At 41.2% G+C, this 26,237-nt stretch overlaps 2 protein-coding genes across 6 annotated transcripts in view; one reads left to right on the plus strand and one right to left on the minus strand.

The window, feature by feature from the left end:
• The window catches only part of LOC125903269 (SH3 and PX domain-containing protein 2A-like), a 62,514-nt gene extending 58,408 nt beyond the window's left edge, over positions 1-4,106 (minus strand). The window contains exon 1 of one of the 2 annotated variants that reach the window (XM_049600088.1): positions 3,630-4,106. In XM_049600088.1, the coding sequence (XP_049456045.1) occupies positions 3,630-3,701 (72 nt within the window). In that variant the 5' untranslated portion in view covers positions 3,702-4,106. The remainder of the gene's footprint in view (positions 1-3,629) is intronic. The other variant, XM_049600089.1, reaches the window with a different exon arrangement.
• Positions 4,107-6,907: 2,801 nt separating this feature from the next.
• slka (STE20-like kinase a) overlaps positions 6,908-26,237 on the plus strand; it is a 28,331-nt gene continuing 9,001 nt past the window's right edge. Inside the window, exons 1-13 of one of the 4 annotated variants that reach the window (XM_049600085.1) lie at positions 6,910-7,685; positions 10,586-10,750; positions 13,977-14,025; positions 14,578-14,727; positions 16,550-16,622; positions 17,000-17,194; positions 17,387-17,468; positions 17,648-17,779; positions 18,348-19,601; positions 19,697-19,827; positions 22,073-22,196; positions 22,586-22,765; positions 25,892-25,984. In XM_049600085.1, the coding sequence (XP_049456042.1) occupies positions 7,536-7,685; positions 10,586-10,750; positions 13,977-14,025; positions 14,578-14,727; positions 16,550-16,622; positions 17,000-17,194; positions 17,387-17,468; positions 17,648-17,779; positions 18,348-19,601; positions 19,697-19,827; positions 22,073-22,196; positions 22,586-22,765; positions 25,892-25,984 (2,778 nt within the window). In that variant the 5' untranslated portion in view covers positions 6,910-7,535. Of the gene's footprint in view, positions 7,686-10,585; positions 10,751-13,976; positions 14,026-14,577; positions 14,728-16,549; positions 16,623-16,999; positions 17,195-17,386; positions 17,469-17,647; positions 17,780-18,347; positions 19,602-19,696; positions 19,828-22,072; positions 22,197-22,585; positions 22,766-25,891; positions 25,985-26,237 lie in introns of all 4 variants that reach the window. The other 3 variants (XM_049600084.1, XM_049600086.1, XM_049600087.1) reach the window with 3 other exon arrangements.

Consider the following 26,237-nt stretch of genomic DNA (forward strand, 5'->3'; position numbering starts at 1 on the left):
GCCGGAAGTTTTCCCAAAATATATTCTCTTTTTGTCTCACCAACAAAGGACCCGCAAACAATTGTGCACGCCCTGAGGTTTGGGAAACAGATGGCTGCACCTAATGCATTTTCTATCTAAGCCCATGCATGGCACAAAGTGTTTACAAAGCGGCATTTACACATATGGTGGCAATCTACAAGGACATCAGTGACTAGTTTGAAATGCACTCTTCAGTCTGAGCACAGTTCATTACAGAGAGTGCGCAGCAAGGCGGAACGAGTGCTCCAGCAGCTCGCTAATTAGATACAGACAGCATGACCAAACACTCTGAATTTAGGCAACGGCATGGCTCAAAGTGAGGGTGAGTGAGGTCAAGATACACCCCAACATAACCATGAACCATGCTTGTGTTTGAACATGACAATAGAAGTTATGCAACATAAAACAATCGGAGATTACCACATTATTATGAGCTAGTTAATGTGTAATGCGCCAGTTAGTGTAACATCAGGAATTGATTATGATGGTTGCAACATAACTGATGTGGCATAAGCCTATTTTAATTTTACGCAACATGATTACATTCCTGATTCAAAGCACATTAAGACAAATTAATACACATTAACAGTATATGTGAGCCTCATGGTCACGTACAGCTGACAAGCAGCATTTTTACTTTAAATATTAAAGTCTGAATTTAACAAGCGTGTTTATGCAGCAAATTGCACTAAGTAAAGACTTGCCGTTGGATCTCATCTCTCCTGAAATGATCCCCCTCTGACAATGTATGTAAACAAGGATTAGTTGCCATGCACTCTCTGGCTCCAGTGCCATGAGTCCCTGGAAGGAAGTCACACTTGAACAGTGGGGACAAAAGACAAAGGGTTGCTTCTTTCCTCTCTCAAACCGGATAAGCATTTTCAGTTGCTTAGCTCATAGATAATGAGATTTTATTTTTTCCCCCCTCTTCTCCCCTCGTGGGGACTTCCCCGTCAACCCTCACCGCCGGCTTCCATCCCAAGGGAAAGTCTGTGCCCTATGTTTTGTGGCCTCGGGGAGTGTCTCTCAGCAGGAGATGGATGATGCAATTGATCCCAACTCTCAGGTTAATTAATCCAATTGTACCTGATGGACTAATTGATTTTTGCAGCCCCGCTGAGACATGTCACATGGCTCATTGGATCTGATTACTTAAGTCAGTAAAATAACGCCAAGCATGAAGGACTATCCTCTGTGTCTTCAGAGTCTTGAATCTCTGTTGACATCCCAAGACATTCTCTACTATCGTCACTGTCTCCATTTCCCCATGCTACTGGTCATCCCTGACAAATGCGGAGGAGCTGATGAATCTGCAGATGTCATTTAAAGCTCCCCTGTGATCTATGACCGCCCAGAGGTGCTGCGCAAAACCTGGGCTGAAGAGGGGTCACACACTGGTGTGCAGATTTGAAGGATCGTCATCGCAGGAACAATTGATGCTGAACAAACTCCTCGAACTAGAGCGACGTGAGTACAATGACATCCTCCAATGGGATTTTGATGAATCATTTACGACCTCACCTTAAAGCTGACACTCTTCCTCAAATGGACGGAAAGAAACTGTCAGCATGCTTGCTTCCTGCTAAATGGTGATGATGACGTCTTTGCCAAGTCAGACAACGTGGTTGAGTACCTCCAAAGTCTCAAGGGTAATGATGTACGCAAGCATCTCTTCACTGGCTATCCAATGGTCAGTTCAAGTCAAGATGGTCAAACAGCAAGTATTTGATTCTAGCTCAGGTGTACAAGTCAAACTCATACCCCTTTAGTGTGGTGGTGGGGGCTTCCTTCTGTCTGTCCACACAGCTTTGGTCATGTGGTAAGTGGGCCTGCAATTGTATAGTGCTTTTCTATTTTTCGGACCCCTCAGAGTGCTTTTTACGCTACGAGTCATATTCACGAACACACACTGGTGGCCGAGGCCACCATACAAAATGCCACCTGCTACTCTACTTTTAACACCCTCACACATCGATGGAGCAGCCATCAGGCGCAATTTAGGGTTCAGTATCTTGCTCGACTAGATGAGCCAAGGATGGATCTGTTGATTGGTGGACAACCCGCTCTACTTTCTGATCCACAGCTGCCTCATGTTCATAGACAAGATGTCCAAGTCCCATCAGTAATGTTCCTACTAATAATGCTTTCATGGTGATTTGTCTGGCCAAAGCAGAACTAAATTCTGCGTCCCATATAGAAGACACTTGGATGTCACATTCCTTACTGCACACCAGATAAATATGACCCTTGCTATTTTAAACAGCTACTGGTATACACAGTCCTCTCAGCTAACATGTATTTTATGTGGCAAAGAATATATGATCTCGACCTAAAATGTGGTGTCTCAAAGAATGAGCTTGAGGAAAACCAAGCTGTAGCTTTCAGGTGGTCAAGGAGCTCTTTGTACTTTGCATGTACGCAGGCATGCATGACCCTCTATATTCTACTGCGAGAAAAGGTTTGAACTGTTTTATACCGCTGCTGCAGCCTCTCAGTGGGTGTCCAACACACAGTCGAATGTTTTTCTGTTTTTATGTGGAGTGTGGGAGAGTATGTTTTGTGTTCTACATATTTACATAACTGCCGTCAACTTGGTGTTGTGTTATTTTTGTGACTAGGGCTGGCATTGATCTGCAATAAAAATCCAAACTCTCACTAAAATTAAATTGAATGTCTGTTCCCTTGCTGCAGCATACATATCTGCTCTGTCAATAAGTCAGACACCAAATGCACCACTCTTTTTACACTATATCCAGTTCTCCATAAGTGCACTGCTAATGTCAGTCTGCAGGCCATATTAGCAGATTAGCCAGTCAGCTGCATGTTAACATACCTGCAAAAATCACTTTGCTACATTTGGATGCTGCTGTGGCCCTTACCACTGGCTTACAGGCTACAGCCTCAGTGTGTTTACTTTGTCCCTTATTCCCCTGTCAGGGCTCAGCCTGCCAGCTGTTGTCAGTCAAACACAGACACACCCCTTTACCAAAGACCCTTTCTTCCTTTTAATAAGTTTACAACATGGTGACAATATTGTTGACTGCAAAAGGAATGACTGCATATGTTCCAGTTGTTGTTAGCAGCTCTGTGAGGCTGATCTTAGGCACAGCAGTCCTGTGTACTAAATGCTGATGTCAGATGTGACATGCTGATATTTAGCAGATGATGTTTATCACGGTCACCGTCTTCTTACTGTTTGCTTCAACACACATCCAGCTGAGGCTGATGAAACTATTAGTATTGCAGGTCATAAACAACATAAGCCAAAATATTGTGCAAACTAAACTTGTGACCCAGTGATGGTGCCAGATGAGAAGTTAAGTACCACATCAGATGATACACATCCTGCCACATTTCACTCAAAGCCACAAATATGAAGCTCATGATGGCACCAGAGGAAAAGTCAGGGGCCACCAGAGTCGCTTGGATCCACCACAAATGTCTACAAAATGCCTGATCAATGCAATAATTGTTGAGATGTTTCAGTTTGGACCAAACACAGCAACATCCCCATGCATAGAGCAGCTTTCACGACTGAAATGTCAAGATCTGGTTACCAAAGTGGAGCATACTTTTGTGAAGTACCAGATAAAGATTAGACAACTTACATAGTGTTTGGAGGGATTCCTTCTCTTCTGGACATCCACAACATTGACGTCAAGGACCGTACGGAGCTGCATCTTCACAGACCTAATTGGATTTGCACCAAGAAATACTCTAAAAGCTACAGAAGAAGATTCTCACCCATGAAAACGGTATTGAAAACCAAACACCATAAGGGAACAGCCTTACGCGGAGTTGCAAAGTTGGTAGAAGGTGAGAAAAAAAAGCCCCTCCGCGCTCAGACTTCGGGTGCATCCATGAAACGCTGTTATCAGGCGGTCTCTGAGCTTCTGAACTCTTGTGAAACATGACAACGCAATAAAACTGGCGTTCAATCCGGCTTCCCCTCCCTCAAGGGGGGCTGGACTGCCGCGACACAGCACGGACAGGAGGGCAGTGCGTGTGAGTGTGAGTGTGTGCGGGGCGGTCCCGCTGCAGCTGGCTGGACACAGGAACCCTGAGAAGAAGTACAGTCCAGCTGTTTGAGACTTCTTTTTCTCATGTCGTGTGTAACATTGTGCAACATTCCCTGAAAAGTATCGAGAATCTGAAGAAAAAAAATAGACTGCATAATGACAAGCACATTTTCCTTCCCACTGGAAAAAAGTGGATGGAGAGAATTAATGCATTCACGTGTTCCTCCTACTTCCCACCAAATGCTACACAAAACAAACTTTTGTTGTAGGTTGCCGTTATTTTTTAAATAAAAACCAGATGCAAAGAAGGAAAATAAAAGCATCATTCTCACATGCACTTACATTTGAAGTTTTACTTGCTTTTAATACACCTTTAGGACAATAATCTCTAAATAGTCGACTGTGTACATGCTGTATTTTTAACTTTAAGAAAGCAGCTTTATGCTTAAACAAACATGAACAGCTACACAGAGGAACATGCATTTTGCTCAGTTAACAATCATATCATATAAAATGTATGTGCTTTACCGTGCATTTATATGTCACCTTATGATTTCCGACAGCACTTAAACTCATCGTATCAGATGGCAAATGACTCTGCTCCCTCCTAGTGGAGGAGGTGAGACCATGGAGGTCCAGAGGAGGATAATATTTTGATCATTATTCCACACGGGGGCGCTATACAAACATTGATCTACCCTATACAGAATAAATAATGCATTTTATGATTGTTTTATTTGCAGTTTAAAGACCCCACTACATTTATTAGGCAGATTTAACTTATACTGAGTAAATAATAATGTTATAATATTATTGTACAATGCATAATTTTAGAAGACTGTGCTTACTGAAACCAAACAAAAGTTAATTAGTGAAATCTGATGTATTTTTAACAGTGATGGATTCAGTATTCAGATCTTTTACTTAAGTAAAAGTAGTACAAATTAAAAAATACTCTATAAAAGTGAAAGTCTTGCATTCAAAATCTTTATTAAGTATAAGTACAAAAATATTAGCATCAAATACACCCAAAGTACTCATTGTGTAGAAAGGCCAATTTCATAATAATAAACATTACATTATTGAGTTATGATTATCGATGCATTAATGTGTCCATTGCTTTAATGCTGCAGCTTGTAAAGGTGGGCTTATTTAAATTGCTTTATACTACTGGGTACTACATTTCATGCAGAAAGACACAACAACTAAAAATGAGTGGGTCTCATGATTTCATGGATTATAATGGGCCACATGAATCCTTATACAGTGTGAAGTCAAACATCAGGTAAAATTGGACAAATAAGGTTTTACATCTCGGGTTCATTAAATATTTAAGCAGCTGATTACCAAACATGTTACTGTATTGTTAATACAAATGTGCTTTACATGAAACAATCATTTTTATTGGTCTGAGATAAATAGTATGGGCACACCTGAGATAAAGAAAAAAATCACTACTGTCTTTAAATCAACAATTAAAGTTGTTAAATAATTTCTTATTTTCTTTGGTATTTTTTGTCACAGATATGCAATGATGATGATAACTGGGTAATGTGTACGTTGATGTTATCCAAGTTTCTGATCATGGTATGAGATGATATGTGCATGACAGCGTGCACCAGGGCCCATCGTAACCACCTTACGCCATTGATTAAATGTTTGACTTATAATTAAAGTATTTACTCAGTGCACCTTACTTTTCATGGGAAATGGTTTTGTGTGAGTGCAGAATGCATTCAGATAAAATGGGACAATGGCTACCAGGTGCCATAAAATCATGAGTTGTGCTAATATGTGCTACTCTGTCATATTGCAGACATTTGGGGGTATTTTTGTCATTTATTAAACTTGAAGATGATGCAGTGAGTCCATGTCAGCCACATAAGTTCAATAGCCATCATGTGTACACACACGTCATTGTAGACAGTATGGCACCAAGGAAACAGGCAGCAAACAGGAAAAGCATGGCAGAGAAATTGAAGGGTTTTTTTTTTTTTTAAATAAATAGCCACGTGTTACATTAATGATTTAAGGAATTAATGATTGGATTTATGTATCCATTTAAAAAAAAATGACCGTCCCATTTCACCTTGCCATATGTCCCATTGTACTTGAACATGTCATTGGAGTAAAGTAGGGGTTATTGGTGTGATTGAGGGTCCAAAGTTTCTAATATATTTTAGTTGGCGACATATTCTCTTGATAGAAATAGAGCAGAAAGCCATATAAAGGTCTGAAAGTAACACTCAAGGCAGTGTTCCGACTTTTTAAGTGGTTTTCTTGGTAATCTAGCACCAAGTGTCACATATTACCTAGCCTTATGGCAAATCATAAGGTCATCATCATCTGTTATATCAGACTGGATTAGCTCATAACAATCCCCACCCATGACTGCCTAATTACTTTGAATTAGCTGAACTGATCAGTCAGCCCAAATCATCTGACTCCTTATTACATGATGTGGGCCTGTACAAACAACTTGTACCATTTTTTCCCTCCTTCATGACGGCAGGAACACAAGTAGCATGCGTGGTAGAGCCGAGGGGCTGAGCCGCTAAGCACGTCCTGCCGAGGAGATTCAGGAAATAGATACAGCTAACTAATAGCGTCAAGCTAACTTCCGGTACACCAACTGACAGCGGAAGTATCAACGTCTAACCTCCGAAGTAAAAGCGTTTAACGGGTGTGTTGCGTTGTTAAAACATTACGAAACCGGGCTAGCTGAACTTACTTGCACTTGTTAACGGTACTCGGTGGAAATGTTGTTTTTACTTAGCTTAACATAGCTTGACAAAATGACAAAACGCTGTTAGCATGTTAGCAAAGCTAGCAAGATTCATCCGTTAGCACTCTCACAAAATAGCACAAAAGGCAGCTAATGTCAGTTGTTTGCCTGTTTGTTGCAAGTGAGTGTCATTTTCTTATTGCTAATTTCACTGACTAGTAAGTGTGTTGCGCGGCTGTTTGTCAGTAACGTTAAAGTTTTTACTTTTAATGATTTTAACGGAAGTCCAACTGGCGTTAGCTAGCTTGACGCTGGTCCGCTAACTTCTGTGTGGTCAGCCAACCGAAGCATGGGGTCCTTTGACTCAACGTTTTTTGCTCGCTAGCGTTATATGATAAAAATGCCGTACCGATGGTGTTGATACAAGCGATATCTGCGGTTTCATTTAATTTAATTGTTTTTCAAAACGGAAATACTAGCCTGTGCGTAACAACGAACTCTTCTTCTCTGTATCCCTCATCTCCTTGGCCAGCCAGCGTCCTGTGAACACCGCTATCTATGATGTGATTATGAATAACAGTCGTCGAGGGAAGTTATAATTGGAATTATCATAGCTGAATGGCTACAATAGCAGCTTGTCTGCCTTCGTTTGACGCCTGCATGCTGTTATTTCGATAGCCATTTGAGCTCCGCGTCGTCGGGAGGAACCGTTCTTGGCGGAAATAACCGAAGAGACCGCATCCACAGCACTGTAGTTCACGTCCTGAAAGATGTCTTTCTTCAATTTTCGGAAGATATTCAAGTTGGGGCCCGACAAAAAGAAGAAGCAGTATGAACATGTACACAGAGACGTCAACCCAGAGGAAATATGGGACATCATTGGGGAGCTGGGAGATGGAGCGTTTGGAAAAGTGTACAAGGTAATGTGTTACATCCGCCTTGGGGTTTTCTAACCTATTTCTTGAGACACTAGCTTCCGTTATGTTTCATGTTATTGCAGTCAGGTCATGCGATATAACGTTAAAATGACAGCTGCTCAGGCCTCCTCCTCTAGGCCACTAAACCACTAGTCATTTATATTTTTGTGTCAACTGCATGCTGTGACAGCTCTCTCATATCGTAACTATCACCTGCCCGCCACAGTGTTCCTGCTGAGGTAAAGAAACGTGGCCTAGGGCTTTGTTTAGTGATACCTTGAACTCATCTCCTAATGTATCAGTGGCATTTTTCCATTTTAGCTCATTAAGGTGGGCCCTGTTACACTGTCATGTTGTAAATATGACTTTGCTATGTCATTGAGTTGCACTTGGCCTCAGTCAAACTGTTGAAGGTGTGGTTCACAACCACAGAATAAACATGGCCTCCCAAATGCCAAACTGTATTGTCTAAGGTTGATCTGAGAGATCAGAGGACATACAGATAAAAATCCCGAGAGCAGGTGCCCTTACAAGTCAAATGTGTAAGTAGTTTGTGTTTGCCATACGCTGTGACGGGTGCACAGGTGTGTACGTAAATGCTGTCTAGTGGTTAACAGTTTGTCACATCAGGCTGATGGTCTGTTTGTTTCACCAACACATACTGTGTATTATGCATGAGGTGGACATAATACCTGCGACACAAGCACAGTATCATGCCATTTAATCAAATGGCCCCAAAACAATTTATGTGGAGCTTGTAATGTTCAGTTTTGGTTAGCTGATAGAGAGCGTGGGGGTTGTTTCCCTCTGTGGTCTGTAGTTTGCAGCCCTGGATTATATCACACAGTATTCATGGTTTTGTGTCCACCACCTGTAATCTCTGCTCAGTGACGTACCTCTCCATGTTATCTGAACGTGAATTTGTATTGGGTTGAGAACACCCTTCGGAAAGGTCAACAACATGAGGCAAAATCAGCTCTTTTCATTACCTCTCTGTCTTTGAATGGAGGTTAAAATGAGGTTGCCAGGGGCAAACTCTTTTAAACAGCCTTTAAGAAAGGACTGAGATGTATTATACAAATCAAACACAGACAATTATCCGATTAGAAATGTAGGTAGTTTGGTGGAAATTAGTTTCACATGAAGCTCCACATCTTCATCAGCTGGAGACTCTTACTTCAGTAACCCCAGCTTTCTCTCCCTATTTCTCTGTGACTTATGGTGTCACTTCTTGGAACTCCTGAGATCAGATAAAGCAGCTAATGGCCCAGAAAATCTTCATTTGCAAGTCTTATTAGCCGTTTAACTAACTGTGATGGAAGCCAGTAGACTTCTTGTGGCTTCCCAGACTTAAGTTGTAGACAAATATACACTTCACAACCTATTGACTCACTGTTCCCACACATAGAGGGAGGACTCGTCATCAATAGGTCACATTACTATCAACACAGACTACGTATTTCACCAGTTATTTCACAGGCTTTTGATGGCTGCCTCATTTGGGCGGGGTGACAGATATTGCCAGCAAAGTGTCAAATCAGCTGTTTTAGTGTGTGAGTGGAAGAGAGAAGAGTCCTGAACTCACATCAGCACATAAACATGGGCTGTATTGTGCCTTTAATTAGTGAAGAGATGTGCCATTTGTTTGGACAAACTGCTTACATAATTCTGTTTGCACAGCCTGTCAGTTAACTTAGTTAGAGTGGCATATGTGTCTTTTAATATGTGATATAAAAATCCAGTCCTCCTGCCAAAGAGTGTGCACATTCAATACAGCTAGAGGGGGGTGAGATTTATTACAGTTTACTTGCACTCAGGCAAGTTGAAACATTTGCTAGCCTTAAAAGATTATTTTAACAATGTGCATGGTTGTTTTATTTGTTGTTATGACACCCGCAAAACCCTTTCATTGAATCCCTAAGTACCAGGGAAAAGTGCAGAGTTTGTCTAAGTGCCATGTACATAATGACTGAAGGCCACAGGCTCCACTTGAATGACTCAGTGGCAGACAAATTAGAGCTGCCCTCTCCATCATGAAGCTCATATTGTGCATATGTATTAGTGATGGCCTGTGTTAGACAGGCGTCGGCCCGCACAAAGGGAAAGAGACAGGGAGTGTGTCAGGTCAGAGCTGTGTAAATATAGTTTGTGACACACTCTGCAGCGGTTGGTCCTAACACTCCCTCCCTTTTCTTTTTTCCTTAACTCCCTGAGACTGTGTCTGTATCCATAAACATTAAGCCCAAAGCTGACCTTAAAATAACTTCTCGGCTACCTGTTTGATGGGATGTGTGGTGGTAATTTTTCGTAGTAGTCTCTTCAGTAAAGCCTAATAGGGAGTGAAGATTTTGGAAGCCATTTCCCTACTTAATCATAGATTTATTTGGTAATACTCATATCTAAATTACTGCAACTGTTTTTCCACATGTGACCTTCAAGTAGGTGTATCAAAGTGAGAGGAAAGAACGATGTAGCGGAGAAAAGAAGAGGAGGAAGTGAGCAAACTCAGCTTTTGTTAGAGTAGGTCAGAAGGTGATGGGGTGTATTGTAAATATTTTGACTTCAAATGGTTGCTGTGGGTGTTTCTACAGTAATTTTCCTTTTCACTGTGCAGCAGCGAGTTGTCATAAAGTCTCTATGAAATGTATTTATAGAGATGTGATCCTCTAGGTGCTACTAAAGCCATAAAGTGCTGCGGTGTTTATTGCTTTGGCTCCAAAATGGCTTTTGTCTTAAATGAAGTTGTTAACGTTGATGGATGTTCTTCCACAATAGCCACTCTACGGCACTATAACAGCAAAGGAAGTCAAACTGATTGCTCTGTAGTCCAGCCAGCAATATCAGAAATGTATTGAATAGTATGCTCAATTGATTAAAGCCTCTGTCGTCAATGTTGTTCCCAGGCTCAGAACAAGCAGAATGGGACCCTCGCTGCTGCCAAGGTTATTGACACAAAGACAGAGGATGAATTGGAGGATTACATGGTAGAGATTGACATCCTGGCCTCCTGCAACCACCATCACATCGTCAAACTGCTGGATGCCTTCTATTTTGAAGGCAAACTTTGGGTAAGTAAGCAAGCAAGCGCCTGACTTTCTTTTTTTTTCTGTGTGTTGCTGTTGATTTGAAGCCAAGGAGACACAGAGGCAGTGAACCAGTCACGCATGGAGACACACAAATTCATCACAAGCCACTATTCGTTATGCTGTTTCTCACAGGACTCTTATATCATCCGATTAAGGGATAATAGCAGTGCATTTTTTGCTGTCGCCTACAACAAGAGTTTAACCTGGATCATGTGGCACAGTCAGAGGCTAGTACGAGGCTAGGACTGCATATTCAGCTGCAGGAACACCTGACCTCCCAGAGGTCATGGGTCATAGTCTTACAGCTGAAGTCAAAGGCATACTCTCCATTTTAAGAGTGAAATTCTCTAAACCTATTCTCAGGAGAGCCCTGCATCTACTTTGGATCTGCAACAATTTATCGATTAGTTGTGTTAGTTATTAGTCTTATTTGACCGTTGATTAATCAGTTTGGGTAAGTATTTAAGAGCAAAAACTCAAAATTCTCTGATTTCAGCTTCTTAAATGTGATTATTTTCCAATTTCTTCACTCCTCCATGACAGTAAACTGAATATATTGGGGTTGTGGACAAAACAAGACATTTGAGGATGTCTTTGAAACAGTGAACACTATTTTTCACCATTTCATGGCATTTTACAAACCAAACCACTAATTGATTAGTTGAGAAAATAATCAGCAGTGAAGATAATTGTTAGTTGCCGCCCTCGTCTGTTTCCATACCAGGCTATTTTACTGTGAGCAGAGTGTTGAGCTACATTTTAAATACATGGTCAGTAGATCTCATTCTGTGTGCAGTTAAGAGGCCCCAGAGCAATTAGGTCCTGGCAGGTGGTGTCATGTGACCGTCCCTTGTGGACTGGCCACATCTATGGGAAGATAATGGAGTGGTTTTGGTGGCTGGAGAAAGTGCCTGAATAATTCAGAGCTGCATGCAGGTTGTCCCTCCGGCCCCCATCTTTAAGCAGCGTGATGAATGTATAACCTCTTCTGGCTGTGCACGTGTTGCGTTAATGTGTAATAATTTTTCTGCAAAAGATTATGGAAGGCATCAGGAAAATGTGTGGCTAAAAAAAGAGGATTTTTTTTGCATGTATGCATGATGTTCAGTTTAACCTCATATTAAGATGAGCACCTGTTAGAGTCGTATGATTGTAAATTACAAGACAGATTTCCATGGCTCGATAAATTGTTATGCAGAACAGGAACAACCGCTTTCTCCCTTTTGTTTGAGTCCCTGAATAGAAGGTGGTGCTGGGTTGTAGCCTTGATTGATTTTTGTCTGTCATCTGATACCATGAGCTGCCAACTAACTGGCAAGTGCCAATATATACAGTATGAAGTGGTGGTGGGGTACATTACATCTGCCATTACAACTGAGGTCAGGAGCTGGTCAGTTTTACATCTCTGTAACAGTATTACGAAATGTTATGTTCCTCTAATGCATAGCGGCTTCACAGAGTTTACTGGTGAATCCATAGTTCTCTTACTATTAGACAGCAGCAAGTTTTTTACGGTTTTTACATCTTCCCTAAAATAAATACTATGGTTTAGATATGTTGAAAAATTGTTTACAGCAGGAATTAAACTGTGTACTTCAGAAATGAAATTCTGTGTGCTGCACTTGACATCGTGACTTGAAAGGGAGGAGTATTAGCTCAAGGCTTTACAATGTTTACCCAAATGAGGAAATAATTTTCATCAGAATGTATGATGAAACATCCTGGATGTGAGTCATACATATGTAGACACACACTCAAAGGATTTGCACTCTAAAGAATAAGAATTTATTTGGTACAAATTGTTCGAACAGGAGGACCTGCACACCTTTTGCATAAAAATCAGGCTGTGCATCATGAAGAATCCATAGTGAGAGGATCCCTGTCTCTGTCTCCAGCTTGCCACTAGAACCTCTACTGATGTTTCGATCCAGCACGGATTGAAACATAAAGATTGTCCTGAAATGGCAGAGAAAAGATGTGTCAATAGAGGATGCTTTGTGTCTGATCGATTGGCTTCTTGGAATGTCTCCACAATGTAATCAATAACATGGAAACGGGGTTCTGATGTCTTTCCTATAACGGTCATGATGCTCACCTACCTTGGAAAACACAAGTTCCTCCTGAAAAGCAAATTTTGTGCTATGATTGGAGTTAAAGAGAAGTTAATATGCTTATTTTCAGGTTCATACTTGTATTTTGGGTTTCCACTAGAACATGCTACAGTGTTCCAAAAATACTTTCCTCATAATGCCTGTGCTGAAACACCTGTATTCACCCTCTGTCTGAGACACAGTTTTTGCGCCTGTCTTTTGAAGTCCCTGTCCCGAAAAAGCTTAGTCTGCTCTGATCGGTCAGCATTTCCAGGTCTTCGATATCTCACTGTCATAGCACTGTCGTTGCAGCAGAGGAATGACTGTAACAGAGAAAAGTGACACTTTCTGCATTGAAAAAAAATCACTAGAAAAAACTTATAAACACAACTGGACATGTTCCAGCATGAATGTGATCAGAAATTGGGGAGAAATTAATAGCAACCGAAATTCTCCCTGATGTTAGCATGTAGTTACATGTAGCAATGTACTTGCAGCCGGAAAATGACTGTACCAGATAATAACAGCAATTTCTGTCATGAAAAACCACCAGTAAAAGCTTATAAACACACTGATATGTCCTAGCAGCAGCATGACTCAAAATTGGGGAGAAATTCACAACATCAGCAACCATGTTTAGATGTTTCCATGACGTTAGGTTGTTGCTACATGTATGTTAGCAGTGTACTTGAGGGAATGACTGTACCACAGAAAAGCAGCAATTTCTGTTGTGAAAAATCACCAATAAAAGCTTCTTAATACAACTGCAACCAAGTTTAGATGTTTTCTAATCGTTAGCATGTCAATTCATGTAGCAGGAGGCAGGAGCAGATGACCATATTAAGAAATACGCCACACAGTGACATCATACTGTAGCCAGAGTAGAAAAAACAGTAGTCAGAACCATCTGAAGCCTGAGGATTTTGCTCACAGGGATTACTTCTGCATACATTAACCTCATTATTTGAAACTTTGGCCACATTTCATATGAACGTACTTTATTCTAACACCATATATAAGACACAAAATACGGAAAGCATAAAAGATCCCCTCTAGATTGGGGCTTTTTGCATTACAGTACACATTACTTATTGTTCCACTTTGTTTTACCTTTTCAGATTCTGATTGAGTTCTGTGCGGGTGGTGCAGTAGATGCCATCATGCTGGGTAAGTCCCTCATTCATTGCAGGAAACAGAAAAACACTATAAAGTTCTGGAGCTTTTTTTTTTTTTGCTCCATCCTCAAGTGCCAGCTCTTTTTATTTCATCCAAAATCCTCCTCTGTGGGATTTTTTTCCCTCTCCCCAGTTGGAGAGGCCATCCAACTGTGTAATTATTGTGGCTCAGATTTCGAGGAGTGGTTAGTCCACTTTTAATGCCTGCAGTTTCTCTCTCTTATTTTGAAGCTTGAAGAAACACCTCACCACTTTTCTCTTACACATGAATTATGAACAGGATACCAATTAATTCCCTTCTCTGTTGGTTGTTGACATGTTTTGTTCTGTGGTCTGACTCACCTAGGACGAATTCCTTCCCCCAGATTTGTCCAGTCATACATGCCGGCTGGTGTCAGGGTGGAGTTCTGCCCTCCCGTTGCTATTGGATACCATCAGGCCATCACAATTGATGTTAAATATCCAAATGGCTCAGTCTGTGTTGTGAATTTGTGAATTAATTAATTATCACTTGTGTATTAATTGTGTGCATGTTTATCCACAGAGCTGGAGAGGCCCCTGACAGAGCCCCAGATCCGTGTGGTGTGTAGGCAGACCTTGGAGGCCTTGTCTTACCTCCATGAGAACAAAATCATCCACAGAGACTTGAAAGCCGGGAACATTCTCCTCTCCTTGGATGGAGAAGTGAAGCTGGGTAAAATCATCTTTTGCTGCTGCGTTTGTCATCGTAACAATTCTCTAAATGTGAAGGATTATTCATTCATGTCCCAGCTAATGATGAAACAGTTACCAGCTTCATGAGAAACTGTAATAAAACTGTCAAGAGTTAGTATTATCATTTCAAAGTTCAGAGTTGTAGTCAACACCAGCTAAACTGAGACCAAGTCAGGACCAGGACATGACAAATACTGCATTACTGAGTTACGATGAGATAGGCACTCCTCATGTTGACCTGAAAAACCCACATCCCCATAAAAACACCCACAGAAAACAAATGATTCCTCTTCATTCACCTCTTTTGTTGCCATATACTGCATATATGTTTGTATGTATAACTGCACTTTGAAAAAAGTCTTGATACAGTAATCAAAGGCATTGCAGAGGCAAAATTATGTGTGGGAATTTCCCTTTGTTTTCTCAAACACTAAGGAGCTGAAAACAACTTAACTGTCTTTATTCAACACTTCTTTTTTGCACAGGCAAATTAGTGATGTACCTAACCGCACATGTAGTCTTGACTGGTTTTGAAGTTCTCTATCTGAGGCCAAGACCAAGTAACTGAGTCAGGGAGAGGACCTTCAAAAAGCGGTCTCAATACCAAGACTGATCTCGAATACTGTAACACTGGCTACTGGCCCCTTATCGTCATCTATATGACACAGACACTCAAGCAAGCATTTCAAAAACAGGCAATCTTTTAAGGTCAATGCACATTTGATATGGTTTTCTTATGTTACATAAGATATGTTATAATTGTAATGTCTATGCAAACAAAAAGTGCATAGTGCTGCTAATTTTATTTGTGTGATTTCAATGATGTAATGATTTCAGTGTGTGTTTCAGTACTTTTTGGACATTTAAAACACATTTAATAATACTGTGATAATACTGATAGCTATGGAAATTTGGCCACTATAATCGCGGAATGAAATTGTCATACTGTTTCATCTCTGTCTCCAGCTACGCATATACTAAGATACTCGCTTCGGAGTACTACACAGAACAATAGCTGATTCATTGTTGATTTGTCTCTCAGATGTCCTTGGTGGCCACCCTGAACCTTCCTACAGGGCCAACACTTAAAGGCTTAAAAAGCTAATTAGCAAAGTCAATTGTGAATCACTTTGCCATCATCACTGTGGCAACCAGCTGAGCTATGTGACTTTGGGGGATAGTGGTGCACAGGACTGAGTCATTCATGCGGAGTCGAGTTTTTTTTTTTTTTTTTTTTTTTTTTTTTGAAAAAGTTACAAAACAAAGTGACGTGTTTTCTGCAGCCCCAAAGGAAAGAACTGTAATTTTTATACACCACTTATGTACTGGAGTTGGTGATACATTGAATCGGTTACGTAACATTCCAGGAAGTATTCATATTGCTGCTGTAGCATCCATAGCTGCTGGCTCCCTGATGATTCATGTTCTGTAGGCAGAGGGTCATGGCAGAGCCTGGCAAACAATAATTATCAAGCTGCCACCAGGGACTTAATGATAGATCTCTCTTTCCCTCTAATGTGTGCGTACTGTAAGTGAGGGGAGAAGAGGAGAGCAGGCTGAAATAGTTTCACAGGTAACACTAGAACAGCTGGGAAAGATGATAAGAAGGAGAGACTGAGGCTTTTCTGTCCACTTTTCTGTGCTCATATTTGAAAGCTCGAAGCAAATTAAGATAGAATCCAGGCATAACTGCGTAGCTTTAGTAGAAATGTGATTATATGGATTCACAGTTTAACACAGAAAGTGTCATTATACAGTTTGATTCACTGATGAAAAGAATCATAATTGATTTCTGCTTTCAGCTGACTTTGGGGTGTCTGCTAAAAATACCAAGACGTTACAAAGAAGAGATTCTTTCATCGGCACTCCGTATTGGTGAGTCATGCAGCCCGCATAAAAAGAGGGCATTCACCCTGTCACCATCTGATAATTGTCCAAGCGTGTCTCACAGATTATTCTATGCTATGGCACAAAAGCTGTCATGGAATGTGGAAACAGAAAAAAGCCTCATTCAGCAATTTAGATGCACAGTGTTGAATGACCTCGGCTTTAAAGACTGAATAAGCTTCATATCTTTCAAATTCCAGACTGAAATGCACACATTCTATTTAATTGTCTCCTTACCCTTATAGAGCAAAGTAAATTGACCTTTTAGGGATCAGAAAGATAACGTGCCTGAATGCACACTTTCACTCGCAGTCCAAACTTAGCTTAATGCCAATTACATACCCACTGACTTCTAATTTTTGCAGGATGGCCCCAGAGGTGGTAATGTGTGAAACTTCTAAGGACCGTCCATACGACTACAAGGCCGACATCTGGTCCCTCGGGGTTACCCTGATAGAGCTGGCGCAGATTGAGCCACCCAACCACGAGATGAATCCCATGAGAGTGCTGCTGAAAATAGCCAAGTCCGAGCCGCCCACACTCATGCATCCCTCTCGCTGGTAAGATGAAGTGCTGGTGATAACAAGAGAGGTGGCACTGGAATATTTCCGGATTGGAGATAAGGATATGTTGACTGTTTAATGTGTGAAAGCTTGGTGAATTGTTAATGCCTAACTGAATAGTCACAGGGGGAAGAGTGGTTTTCATTCTATTTTACAACAAACTGAATCTGTTGTATTTGCTCTTAAAAGGTCACCAGAATTTAACGACTTCCTGCGGAAAGCACTTGACAAGAATGTAGACAATAGGTGGGGCACACTGCAGCTCCTACAGGTGAGCTGCTCTACTACATTCACTTCCTAATGTTACCTAAACCATTTATGCAGCCTACAGTTTTGCCCAAAGAATTCATACATGCTTTAATCAGAAATCAGAACGTGTCATTTGATTCAGCCTGACAGTTTGTGAAGGATAACGATTTGGGATTCTTGTGTCTCTGTCCATCTGTGTAGCATCCGTTTGTCACCAGTGTAACTGATAGCAGACCACTCAGAGAGCTTATAGCCGAGGCCAAAGCTGAAGTCACGGAGGAGATCGAGGACAGCAAAGAGGAGGATGAGGAGGAGGAGCCTGACACACCTCTGGTATATAGTTTTATTAGTGTATGTACACAGATCAGCCATGACATTAAAACCAATGACATTTGAAGTGAATATCATTGACCATCTCATTACAATGGCAGCACTCCTCATGAATCTGACTTAGTTCTGGGGTACCAGCACGTCCCACTGATGCTTGATCACATTGGGATCTGGGTAATTTGGAGGCCAGGTGGAAGCCTTGAGTTTAAGCACTAACCACATGTCATTCCGGAGCAGTTTTTGCCATGTGACATGATGCATTGTCCCCTTAAGGGTGCAGCTGCCATGAGGGGATGGACTTGGTCTGTAACAGTGTTTGGGTGGGTGGAGCACGCCAAATGGCATCCACGTGAATTCATGAACCCAAGGTTTCCCAGTAGGAAATTTTGTTTTAACGATATTATCAATGTCCTTTATTTCACCTGTCAGTGGTTTTAATGTTATTGCTGGTCAGTGTGTAATCACAAGCATAATAATACTCAACAAGATATATTCTAAATTATGTATGAGTTGTTTATATCTTCATTAAAGACATATTGTTATTTTCATATCTCTCTGACTGTTGGCTCAGGCGGCTCCTGGGCACAAGCGAGCACCATCAGATGCCAGTGTTGCCAGCTCAGAGGATGACAAAGTCCCACCAACTCCCTCCACACTGGAATCTGTCACAGAGAAGACGGAGGCTGAGCCTGCTGAGGACCGGACCAGTGACAAGCTCTCTGACGAAGGACTTGGAACAAGTGAGGTCGACAAGACTGAGGAGGAGAAACTCAATGAGGTGTCTGACGCCAGTAATGAAGACTTGGCTTCTGGGCTCATAGAGCCCACCAAGGACTTAATCTCACAAGAACCTACAGAGCCTACTAAACCAGAAGATGGTCCAGCCGAAGAGATTCCTGCTGAGCCCATAGTATCACAGCCAGAAGAGCCAGTAGAAGCAGTGGATATACCAGAAGTTGGAACAGATAGTCAAGAAGCAGAGGAGGAACAAAAGGAGCCACAAGAAGAGAAAACAGAGAATGAACCTGCCTGGGTAATAGAAGAAGAACAAGAGCCTGAGAAGGTGAAAGATGAGAAAGAAAAAGAAGCTGATACAGAATCTAGAGAATCACAAGAGCAACCTGAAGATACACCAGGAGAACCAGAATCTGTATCAGAAGAAGCGACACAGGCAGAAGAAGAAGAAAGCAAAGAGCCAGATGAAGAGACACCTCAACATAAATTGACAGAGGACCTAGTAGAAGACACAGCTAATGGCACAGACGTTATTATAAACACAGAGAATATAGGATCGAATGTAGTGGACACAAGCATAAATGGAGAAACAGATACAAAGTCGAGTGTGGACGAGATGTCCACTGAGGTTGAGAAGGAGGCCATAGAGAGTCAGCCAGAGGAAAAGCCTGAGGATGAGGCCCCAGAGGAGGCAAAGCAGCCTGAACAAGAGAATGAGACCAGAGAGGAGGTTGGTCTGGAGGAACAGGCCCCAACTGAATCCACAAATGGAGTTAGTGATGAAGCCAAAGAGACCACTGACGATTCAGAACAAGTGGTCATATGTGAAGATGTCCCTGTGAAGGAAGATGAGGAGAAAGCCACCCGTGCAGATGAAAGCACGTCCCAAGATACTGTGTCTGTCCTGGAGAGTGAAACAGACTCAGAGAGCAAGATCGAGCATGGAAGCCCTGCTGTGATCAAGCCGGATCTGGAAAAGGACTCTGACTCTGGAAGCAGCTCGGCTGCTGATAGCAACAGCCTTGACCTCAATCTGTCCATCTCCAGCTTCCTGTCCAAGAGTAAAGAAGGAGGCTCTGTGTCTATGCAGGTAATATAATCTAAAGTCTACAAACCTCTAATATTAAATCATCAACACTGTTTTGACAATTCAAGCCCCTCAAAACCTCCCTGTTTCATTTGTAGGAGTCAAAACGTCAGAAGAAGACTCTGAAGAAGACACGGAAGTTCATGGTGGATGGTGTGGAAGTAAGCGTGACGACATCAAAGATCGTGACAGATAACGACACCAAGAGCGAAGAGATGAGATTCCTGAGGTACGTCTGTATTCAACCTGCTTCACCATACTGTTGGTCTAAATATGTTACACGGCCTATTTAACATGCCTGCCTTAAATAGTTCTGGTTCATTTCACAACTCCCACTACTTTTTACAAATGCCAGATGGGTTATCTCCTGTGATGAATGCTGCATTATGTTACTGTCATGCTGCCTTTTAAAGGCATGAGGCGTGCTGCTCCGAATGTTTACACAAGTGCTGTCTGACTATTTGCCGTTGAGTTTATGACCTCATGTCAGTAATGCACAGAGTTAACATGAGTCAATTTAACAACTACTGATTCAGGCATGAGGAGACCAGTACCATTAAAGATGCTATTAAATATTAATGCGAGAGTAATATTGTAATCAATCTTAAATTACATATATGAAAAAAGTAGAATGAAACTAACCATAAAATACAATCTCAGGAATGAAAAACATTTTATTTGCGAATAAAATCTCATATCCTTTAGAGTGAAAAATATAAGAAAAATATGTGATATGCAGTAACATTGTTGAATATCGCAACAACAATAGTACTTGTGATAAACAGATATCGAAATGTACTCAGTTCTTCCGCACTGTATTGCTTGAATTTTAAAAAATGCTTGTTAACTTACAAAATTAAAGGAAATTATTTTCAACAATCTTTATTTGAAAAATTGAACTGAACACAACAGGCACCAATTAAAAAAAGAATGATTTACAGGCGGTACATGCTGCGTCTTTAACTGCCTGGAAAACATGAGGTCCAACACTGGGCACTACTTTTGTGCCTTTTTTGTGCCAGCTTTCGCAAATGCAGCAGCAGGTTGCGCCTGAGGTTCTAAGCAACCTTAACAGTCACCATATCATAGCCTATTTACCTCAAATCCTGAGTGTAGAGCTGATCTTCCTCCAGGCACTGTTTATGTGTGTGGGCATATCGTCCATGGAACAGATGAGAAGGTCTGACAGCTCCTCACCAAAATCAACTTTTCCAAATTTACCACAGACTGAATATTCACGGAAGAAGGGAAAGATATATGTTGGCTGTGATAGGTTGTTCCTCATCACATGACATGCGTTGCGCGCTGCTGCATTCCAAAAGTTGAACTCCATTTAGTTTAGAGTGCAGCTGTTGCGCCCTAAAAAATAGGCGCTTGGGAACACGCGGCAGGTGTACGGCCCCTTACATTTTATAGTGCTGTTTTCTACAACACCTTCTTTCAACTAATGCCAGCCCTACACCAAAAAACGTTCAAGTGATTCCACCGTCGCAGACAAATTTCCAATGTCAGATTAAAATCATGAGTTTCACCTCAGTTGCAGCACTCTCCTGTGATCTCGATCATTTGGTGTAAGGTGATCATAAAACTCAGTCCGAGCTGTCATAAATCAGTCTTCGTCTTGTCTTGACATTCTGGAGAAATCAAGACTGTGTGATGTTATCAGAAGTTTTTGGTCTTGGCTCATGCGAATAGTTAAGTTCAATGAAGTAAACATCGCCAACAACCAATAGCTGCGCTCTCTGTGCATTAAACAACAGCAGGAAACAACAAACCGGGTAGAGAGTAAACATGGAGGGGACCCTGGGGAGGCAAGTCTCGGGTCTGTTGTATTGTTGAAAAGGAGGCGAAGCTTTCGGCGCTTATTTTAGTGACAAATCTTAATTTTTGAAACAGTTCCCAATTTCTCCTGAAATAGTGCAGCTAACAAACAGAGGCTGGTAGCATGTTGAGGCAACAAACTCCAAAATGTAAAGTTTGCAAGCAAATACAGTTTATTTATGGACTATACTGTTGCTGAATTGACAAGAATATGACATGTTTTATCTGTTTTGAAAGTTATGTGTTTTTGCAGACACTTAATTAATTGTTAATATGTTGTATTTCTTAAAGGGAGTTTGGTGTGAAATTTTCCACCAGTAGCATGATGAGAAATAATCTTAAAAGGAATCTAGTTTTCCAAATGGTGACCCTGCAAGATCTCCAGTCTGCAAAATCCTATCGACTTATAGTCTGTCTTTAGATGTGAAAGGCTGTTATACTTTAGTCTTTTAAAAGTATTTTTTAAAGTCCTCTAGTGTATGGCAGGCATAACTTTAAAGAGTCTTTTGCTATGTGTTTGTCACACAGATTGAAATTTATATATTGAAAATAAAAACAATATATTGTGCAGCCCTAATATCATCAATGACAAGCTATTAAATTTGAATGACTAAATGTGGTGGCCTATTACACTGTCTGTGTGGTTTCCTCAGGCGGCAGGAGTTGAGAGAGCTGCGCCTCCTGCAGAAAGAGGAGCAGAGGGCCCAGCAGCAGCTGAGCAACAAGCTGCAGCAGCAGAGAGAGCAGATCTACCGGCGCTTTGAACAGGAAACTACTGTGAGTCAGTTTGTTCATACCGCAGTGGTGTGATGTTTTGTTTTTTTTATTTTGCCAACTCCTAGGAAACGAGCTGCTTCGCCTCAAAGAAGATCTCAATCTGAAGGAGGGACTTACATGCAGGCGATAGCCAGACATCACTAAGCATTTCCTCAATTAGCATTTCTCCTGTGATCAGTGATGGGCACAATCTTAGGAACTTTAATTTGATTTTGTCACACTGTCTTGTAGCCAGGTTGAAATGACACCACACAGATGTCCTTTGCAGTCAATTCCACCTCCCTCCTTAGCAGTAATTTGATCTGTAATCTTAGGATGTTAGAGCACATATAAACACTTACTGCCATCATGTAAAGTTGTTGCCATGTCTGGTGTTTCTGTCCATGCAGGCTAAAAAGCGTCAGTATGACCAAGAAGTGGAGAACCTTGAGAAGAAGCAGAAGCAGACCATTGAGCGACTAGAACAGGATCACACCAGCCGGCTCCGAGACGAAGCCAAACGCATCAAAGCGGATCAAGACAAGGAGCTCTCCAAGTTCCAAAACATGCTGAAGAACCGAAAGAAAGAGGTACAGTGATGCATGGCTGTGTCTATGGGCTGATTAGCTCCTAACTGGGAGGTCGCAAGCGTTTGCATGTCATAGATTCGACCCTTTTAATGGTGCATGTGTTTAACAACTTAGCCGGTGGCGTACTTGGCTGTGTAATATTAATCCTATGGGAGTGGTGTGCCTTGCTGTTGTAGTACTGTATGTGTGCAAATGATAGCAACAGACAGACTCTGCTGTATTTCTCCCAGATGCTGCTAGCTCCATGTTGTTCTATCCATTATTCATCTGCCCCGAGGCTCCTGGTTGCCTCCTAAACAGTGCTACTGAGTCTATTTGTTATTTTTAGGGAGCTGTTTATTAAAAGTTCAGTCTTAGGCTAAGCATAAAACCTTATCATGGTGGTGCTGGGTTTGTTATAAATAAATGTTAGGTTTTTAGTAGTCTTTTCTGTCTCTTTCTCTGCTTTGCAGCCTTAAATGCTTTGGAAGATGTTTTTTGGGTGTGCTTGCAGTCTTTGTGTTGTGCTTTATGCAGCTTTTTTCATGGCAACAGTACCGATTGGCATCCATTGAGTATTTATGATGCCTGGTGGTGGTCATGCTGCTCCGCAATTTGCTTTCTGGGCCACTTAGAGTATATTTATATTGTGCCTAAAAATATTATTGCAGGTTGGCTTAAAGTGGTCGCTTCAGCCCTCAGCTGTGTACTTTGTTGTGGTTCTTTAGCTGCAAAAATATAAGCAATTGATAAAATGTGACGTTTTCTTGTACTTTTTGTAATTGGTAATGTTGTATTCATTATTCAAAATGTACTGTTGTTGTGTTTTTAACTAACCATGTCTCTTGTATGAGTGTGTGAGGTGGCTTTGGTCATGGGATGGCCGACTTTTGAAGATTTTCCTGGTGGTGTTGGGCTCATTTGGGGATACAATAATAGCCTTGCATCAGAGTAACTGATATGGAATCATCTTAAAGGTGCATATTCAATACTTTCTTTGTCATATGCATCAAAATTCAGATTCAAAATGCTTTATTGATCCCTGGGAGGGCGTTGGAGTTGCTCTTATTTTGTTTCTAGACAAATTATTAAACAAAATAGAAATGCAAGATATACAAGAAAAAATGTGCATATAGTGCTAAAATCTGTGGCATAATATATACATATAAATGTAAGAAAAATGTAAGGGAAACAAGAAGAAGAGATATGTACAAATATGTGCATCGTTCTGCAAGTGTGATAACTATACATGCAAGAGCAGAATAGGTAAGAATGGAATGAAATAACAGTGTATTGCACATGTGAGTTATCATTGCACAATATTGTAGAGGGCCTCAAGTCAGTACTGCATATTGTACAGTTTGGCAGTTAAAACAGAGTATTGCAAAATGACACCAGTTCATTTCCATACAATGAAAAACTTCCCCTGCTGCTCTGCTATCAACATGTTAAGAGTATACACAGTATACAGTCACTATCACACAGAGTTACACAGTGTTAAAGTATAAACATCACATACAAAAGAAAGACGTAGACTTGAATAAATAGAGCAGAAAACACATTAGTGGCTGAAAAAGAAGCAGTGGACTGAGACATAAACCCTGTGGCCCACCTGTGCTCAGTGAGAGTCATTTCCCACTCTCACTGTTTGTGGCCTTGTGCTCCCACACACAGATTACATCACACAGACCGAGCTGGTTGAGTTAAGCCACCAGATTCTCTGGTACAGTCATGTTACATGAGTCTATGAACAGCAATCTGTCTTAGAACATCTTGAGGGTAAAAATACCTTCAGCAGAGTGCAGGACAAAAGAAACTGCATCAGCCACACATCTATTCAGTCGATGAGCACACTGAAGAGGGTAAAGGGCATCAGGTGAAGTATCACATATGAAGGTTTTAAAGAGAAACTGTGATATTTTTCAGCCTGGACCATATAATCCTGTGTTTTTGGGTTTATTGAGCCTGCAGCTGCAACACGGGCTGCAATATAATGCTCATACTGCACCTCAACTCAACATACGTCCACTAAAAGTGCTTGGTTTTGCCACTGACAGGCTCAGAATGTAATTATAATTGTCTGACAACATGAATGTAAGGATCCCTACAGAGGGAGACAAAATGTTTTGTTTTTGTTTTTTTTTTACCTTTGGCTCGATCTGGTCTGTTCCTTACTGTCTTCCCGCAACAACTGAACTCCCAAGACCTCAGAAAGAGACGTCTCCTTGAGCAAGACTTGGTTGGACACAATCGTTTTTTTTATTTCTCTCTAGGGATCCTTTCCATAATGTTGTTAGACACTAGCAGTGGCAAAACCAAGCAGTTTTCCTGGACGCACATTGACAGTGCTCTATTGCCCCCAAGGATTACACCGCAGCCCTGTTCATAGCTACTGGCTGCAGCTCTCTTGCTCAATACTGAACCAATTTCAAAAAATGTTGTCACCATAAATCACTTAGACATGACCAAAACATAGAATTTTCCATTTAACCAGTTTTTCATTATCATCAAAGTCAGAGCAGTGAGCCTGTAGCCTTTAAGAAACAAATAGCTCCACAACAATGTTTGGTTTCTTAGTTGCAGGTATCAGTGTTCGGTAGAACCCAACTAGACGTGAATTATTTTGTTTGGTGTGATACATCGCTGCAGTCTAATCTGAATTCACTTATAAATAAATTGAGAGCTTTTGAGCAGTCCACATGTCGGGGCTGTTAACATTCAGAGGTCATAGTCTCCAGATGATTCCAACTCAGTTACTCTCTTTTAATTTCTGGAGGCAGATTAATCATCTTGATGGCTGTGGGACTTAATTGAATGCAAAGTAATACAGGGGGAGCTTTATTTTGAGACTAACATCCTCTGCCATGTACCAGTCAAATCTTTCTTTCCACAAACTCGTGACTCTTACTCGTGCAGTTTAAACTTACATCTCTGACGTGCTACTAATCAAAAGAGACTGACTGCCTAGTTCAAAGGAACACCAGACGCAGGTCATGGGAATCAAAGCATGCTGACTTTAAATCAGTTGGTGGCTGGGTGCCGAATCTCTCCTCTCAAAGTGGGCCATGCATGTCTTGTACTGTTGTTGGCCAGCTTTGTTAGATTTTCAGAGTACACAGCATCAACCAGTTTCTGCACACACTGTAGGCCAAACAGGAAGTTGGACAGTCACCCAAACATATGAGAAAAGAGCTCATGAAACGCATAAAGGAGGACCTATCGCTCCTTAAGACTGCAGAGGTAAACCATCACCTGCTGTCTCTTACTCTGTGAAGGAGTAAGATTTCTCTCTCTTTCTTTTCTTCCCTCTCTCCCTTTAACCTGATTCATAAATGTAAAGTATTCACATGCACACAGAGAACTGCTGTGTCTGTAATCGCTCTGTATCGTGGGACTGTAGAAATATAAATCTGTCAACCATCAAATGTTTAACCATCCCATTTAAAGTGAGCAGTACTGTCTTCTGATTATATTAGATTCACAAAATCATTAC

This window comes from Epinephelus fuscoguttatus, linkage group LG16 (genome assembly GCF_011397635.1).
Source record: "Epinephelus fuscoguttatus linkage group LG16, E.fuscoguttatus.final_Chr_v1".
Taxonomy (NCBI): Eukaryota; Metazoa; Chordata; class Actinopteri; order Perciformes; family Serranidae; genus Epinephelus; species Epinephelus fuscoguttatus.